At 33.3% G+C, this 6075-nt stretch overlaps 1 protein-coding gene across 1 annotated transcript in view; it reads left to right on the forward strand.

Moving 5' to 3' along the window:
• The window catches only part of LOC113231738, a 221287-nt gene extending 216745 nt beyond the window's left edge, over positions 1–4542 (forward strand). Inside the window, exons 10-12 of the mRNA XM_026466229.1 lie at positions 225–372; positions 3276–3443; positions 3725–4542. Of these exons, the coding sequence (XP_026322014.1) occupies positions 225–372; positions 3276–3443; positions 3725–3994 (586 nt within the window). The 3' untranslated portion in view covers positions 3995–4542. The remainder of the gene's footprint in view (positions 1–224; positions 373–3275; positions 3444–3724) is intronic.
• The last annotated feature ends 1533 nt before the right edge of the window (positions 4543–6075 follow it).

Consider the following 6075-nt stretch of genomic DNA (forward strand, 5'->3'; position numbering starts at 1 on the left):
GCAGAAATGGTTGAAAGATTAAACGTTGTAACAGTCTAAAATTTTTTTTCGATCAGAATTTACGAAACTTACTACAAAACCATTCTACGCACCTGTTTTAGTAGCAAATTTAAATAAATTAATGAAATAAAAAAGTAAAATAATCGGCTAGCCTTTTGAAACACCATTGCATTATTTTGTGTTTTTCCTTCCTTGGAATTAATTTTGATTATTTCTGTTTACAGTAGTCCGGGCGCTGCATGTAGTAGGACCACATCGTCATCATCAGGCGCGTCATCGAGTGGTGCATCGCACTGTTCACCCAACAATAATCCCCGTGTAGAGCCAGAACTTAAACAAGCACCCTGGTTCCAACAGGGTATTCCTAGGGAGGTGAGTTTTGAATTTCGGAAAAATCTAAGTCATTTATATTTGGTGTAGATTTTTAGTGACTTTGGAGCTTTTGTGTTTATTCACTAAATGATTAAGACTAATTACAGGTTTCTTACCTCGGTATGGTTTATTTTTTTAATGATAATATACTTAGAGCATATCGGACTGGAGGCGTCATCAACAAAAAACAACCATCGCACAATAAACACTACTTCCGAATCGATGTTTTTTCATTTCCTTTATCGGACTCACCGCGTCAAGTACTTTACGAAACATGTCGTCTTGCACTATACAGACTTGCAAAAAGGTCTCTGTTGCATTCAGTCTAGCCAAGAGTGGAATTACATTCCATACATAACACTATTTTTTTACATTAATTTGTAATTTTCTATTCTAAGACATTTTTTTCGCATTGATTCAATTCATCGATTACATAAAAAATATTTGAAAACATTCGAACATTTGACATAGGCATGCCTATCAAGTTCCCTATTTACTAACAGGCAACCGTAGACAAAAAATGCAATACTTTATGGATATTTTTTCGTTATAGAGAAGCGACGCGCTCTTTCAGCTACTATTTTTATCGACAGATTATGTAACGAAGTTTATTCAAATTGATTTCTCCGTCGTATTGAATAATAATGTAAAAAATTATAAATAATGAAAATAAATTGTAATTGTACTATATAAATCATCATGAATCGTGCCATACTGTAAGAAAAAAATAAAAAGTACATATACGAGTACATACATACAATACACATAAATTACAAAAGTAATAAAAATAACCAAATAGCTAACTGTCCTTATCCTACACAAGACATGCGCAAAAGACAGAAAGAGACTCGTTACGTCAATTTCAATTTTCGAACCACAAGCGATTGAAATATTTGGATTTGGAACACAGAAACTATAGAGTTGATTTAATGTTAATCTTATTTTTTAAATAACTTTTTATTACATGTTAGTAATAAATAAATAACAAAATATTCTTGTATTCGTTTTACTATTTGAAGTTATCAATCAGAAGTCTGAAAATACATTTGCCCGAAGTAATGTTCGCTCGAATTTTTGTAGTCCCAAATGTGCTTTTTTAGGTTATTTTAGGAATATTACAAAACAAACTAACTTAATCTTTTCTTTGTAATAAGCAACCACGATCCCCTGAAAGCATAACGGTTTTGTTATAAATCGGTTTTCGAGATTATGAAACTTTGAGTTTACTTCTAGCTGGAATCTAGAAATTCGTCAGAACTACCAACAGAGAGACACAGCTGTTTTCACATTTATAATATATAATATTTGTATGTACCTATATATCTACACAACTCTTATTACTTGAAGTGAATTCGTATAAAATTCAACATAATACTATAAAATTAATTAATATTGCTATCAAGACTACTCCATCACTCTTGTGTTCAAGTAGTTTTCACTATTCATATAATTTAAAAACCCTAGTTTTACTTTGTAGTAGTTAAGTTTTATTCTTTTTTTTACTTTACCTGTATATTATCTGAATTAAATAAAAATGAAACACTTTTGTAAAAAAAGAAGCTAAATATGGTGCATTTTGTTATTTCCAGTAGAAGCTGAATATGGATAATTTTTGGGCCTTTAAATTGAGGCAAACAAAATTAAGCAATACTGCAATGACTTTACAATTTAAATTAAATATTTTAGTTTTTTTTTTATATTTCTACGTTTTTATATTTTTACGTTTGTATAGGTTAACTCCGGCCATGCTTGTCTTTGGCCACCGCTGGTCAACGCTGACCGCGAAAGCCGGAAAAACTCCGGACATTTTTTCCCGGTTTATGGATTAGATTTTGGATTGTATTTATTGTCATAGATTTATTGATAAGTCAATGGGCAATCTCCTCTGGCAAATACGAGCAAAACAATACCAATGTTACACTACTCACAAAATTGCAAAAAGAAATCCTCTACATCCAGTCCAGCCAAGGGTGGAATTATGTTTTTCATATACGTGATTAACCAGTACGTAATACATATCGATACCGTCACGTCGATAACTTTCCATCTCTAGTATATTCATGAGAATCGATTTATTTTTATAGGCCTATTCTGTGTACGGATATGAAATGAATGTGTGTTTTATTTGTGTATTTGTAAAAATAATTGTCGGTTTTTGTTTGTGTGAGACCATAGTGATACAACTCAATATTGCATTTGAATGCACCTGTTTGCTTGTAGTAGGTACTACACCCCCCGCCCCACAAAAAGTGGCAGAAAGTTTTGTTCGAGAAATAACGCTAATAGCGCCTCCCGTCCTATATGCTCTAAGATAATATATTGTAATAATAATTATTTATTACCCATATTCCATATTATATACAAATTACAAATATATTAGGACACAAACACAAAAAAAATTAGATAATACCAATAAAAATTAAAGTACAATGCGCCTGTCACTTCTTATTTCCATCATGCTACGTGGAAACCCAGTAGGTAAAAAAGGAATTGTGAATGTGCTCACAAAGAGAAATGGCCTCTGGAAGAACAGACATATCTGTCTACCCATTTTCGCTGTCGATGAGTACATTCATCTTGTGTCAAATGACGTTACCATTATCATTAACTTTTTTCGACAAATCACATCCACACGCAAAATTGAACTCGAACCATTTTTGTTATTATTAATTATTTTTGGAAGCACTAAGCTCCAGATTGCACTGAGCAATTTTACGCCGTCGTCACGGTAAATATTGCAATATCGTTCCGAAATATTGGAAAGATAAAAAGAAATCAAACAGTGGTAATTAACCTCTAGTTAACGATAATCATTTAGTATTATGAGTTGCTTTTTTTATATCGGGAATCAGACTTACGCTGATTTTACAAATGCTGAGTCATATGCGATAACAATTTTGCAGATAGCATTAGAAGTACTATCAGGACAACCGGTGGGTGCCTTCCTCGTTCGCGGAAGCACAACGCAGCCAGCATGTTACGCACTATCAGTACGTGTACCAAGGGATTTTCAACCTGCTGGCATAGCACATTATCTGATACTACGTACACCCAAGGGGTACAAAATCAAGGTATGTGCTTGCTTTCATATTCTGACTCAATGACATTAAGCATCACTTGCTAATGCCAATTTTTTTACTATAGCTCTAAGTTAGAATTTGAAAACGTTGATAATTGTGAAATAAATTCATACAATCTGACTTCATTGTTCATTTGTTCAATTACCTTAAATTAAACTTAAAAGATACATTACTTATGTCGCAACGGAGGAAAATATGTGATTATTCGTTCATTAATCTGAACTTTCTCATTTTAATATTAGCCGCATTCACAAATGACACTATGTTTGCAGGGGTTCACGAAAGAGTTCACTTCGCTAAGTGCACTGGTAACGCATCATAGTGTGATGCCAGAACTGCTGCCGGTGCCGCTACGGCTGCCTCGTCCCCCGCACCGGGCCCCAGCACCCTCACGGCGTGATCACGCGGACATCGACGCTCTCTCCCCGCACTCCACACCACATCACACGCCTAGACACACACCCCGCCACACACCACACCATACTTCACATCATAACACTCCGCACCATATACATAATTTCCTTACGCAGTTAGACGTTTAGACTGTTGAACAAGTGTTGTGATAAGCACTAAATAGACCTATCTGACTAGATTCCTCTGAAACTGGAACCCAAGATAGGTTATCAGAATGTTTTGTTATATAAGCACTGAAAAATCAAAACTATAGTGGAATTAGTAAAGGTGTATGATGGCCTCGATGGGCGGGGCAGTCCGCTAAGCGATCTCTTAAAAACATTGTAAATGTGTTTCAAGTGATATATAAATGGACGTGTGGTGTATATAATATGAAATTGTGATATACACAACACGCTTCATGTAATTTCGATTTTACGCAGCTGCATTGTTTCCGCTCTTTATCACATTATTGAAAACGAAGACAACGTTTGAATATGTGATTTTAACTCGATAAATAACCCTTAAATCACCGTTAAAAGTAATGTGTCAAAAATGAAACGTTGCTAAAGTTTAAGGTTATATTTACAAAGACAGCAATAAAAACTATAAAAAAATATGTAATTTTGTATAAAACCGACCGTAGTTTGCAGAATATCGTATAAACTAAAGTGTATGCTAACATATACTAACATTGGGTAATTTTCAGATTGTTTTCTCTAGCTAATTTCGGTGGCAATTTTTCATATTCAAATATTCTTTAAATATAAATTTAATTAAGTATCATTTAATATTCGAATGTAGTAACTTAAAATATTATTTAATATTTCAAGATATTTATACTAGAATATTTAAATAATAAAAATGTCCACCGAAATTAAGTAGAGGAAAATAACAAAATTACGCCACTAAATATATGCTGTGAAATTGCGATGGCAACTTTGAAAAGGATGTTACGAATGTCCTAATTTATTGTTTACTCTTGTACCTATTTGTTGAAAAATATTCGAAAATTAGAAATTTTATTGTATCAAAAAAGCATAGTCATCGTTGCAAGTCAATAAATTATTACGCGTTGTCTAGTTAACTATTATAAGCTAGCCCTATTGTATACTTCGTATTTTAATCCACAATGTTGTTCCAACTGTGAGAAGATACAGGCTTTGTGGAGTCAAAATATTATTGATTGAATATGTGATAAACATAGCGAATGTATGGATGTAAAATATTATATATTGTAACATATAGAGCGTGAATAAGGGATGTAATTAAATAAATAATCAATAATTAGCTGTTTGTGTCATAATTATAATTTTTTATGGGAATCGATGGAACTGTGTGTTAATTTGCATTTTATTTTATGTAGGTGTTCTAGTCTTGCTAAAATTGTTTAGCTATTGAATTATGTTTTATATACAGTCACGTGCATTAATATGTGTATAAGTATCGAAATTCCAGTTCAATTTTCTTATTAAGTATTAATTGAAATCGGAAAATATTTTACATTGAGATGTCTTTAAAAAAGGCAAGCAAAAGTAACAAGAATAAACGTGTACGAAAAGTCTAAAAGAGTATACGAAAGAGGCTTAACAGAGACGTAATAAATGGACGTCCATAACTACTATATAACATTTTACATAACGTCCGTAACTCCATTCAAATGTAGCAGCGCGCCGTGTACATTCGCATAATCTCACCATGCACTTGCGTTGCATAACAATGGACGTTCCAACGCTCCTTTATAATTAAAGGCGCGACTGCCGCGCGCCGTGTACGGATGCATATATTCGCATAATAATTTATGCGAATGCGTTCGCATAAGAATTTATACCAATGTGTGCATTTGTAAGGCGCGCGGCGGTAGCGTACACGTACAAGCCGAGCTGTTACTTTTTATGGGGTTACTATAATTATCTTATTCTACTATGTCTATAGTTTCTGCTTACGCCAGCGAGTAATAGACATGATACCATGTTTGTACAAAACAATTTACAACAATATTCTATATACGTTGGCAAATAATAATGAACAGGTAAAAATTACAAAATTTAAACAAAAACAAATGTCGTAAGAACATATTTCATTATTGTACTATTATTGTTATACCACATGTACACACGCCACATCTCGCTACACATTGACGTATTTTGTTCCGTTGCACTGGAGGCGATTTTCGATCAAAAATGTGTAGTCCGATGTGCCGTTGTCCGTACATAAAATTATTGCACAT

Source organism: Hyposmocoma kahamanoa, unplaced genomic scaffold, assembly GCF_003589595.1.
Source record: "Hyposmocoma kahamanoa isolate Upper Pololo Valley unplaced genomic scaffold, ASM358959v1 66, whole genome shotgun sequence".
Taxonomy (NCBI): Eukaryota; Metazoa; Arthropoda; class Insecta; order Lepidoptera; family Cosmopterigidae; genus Hyposmocoma; species Hyposmocoma kahamanoa.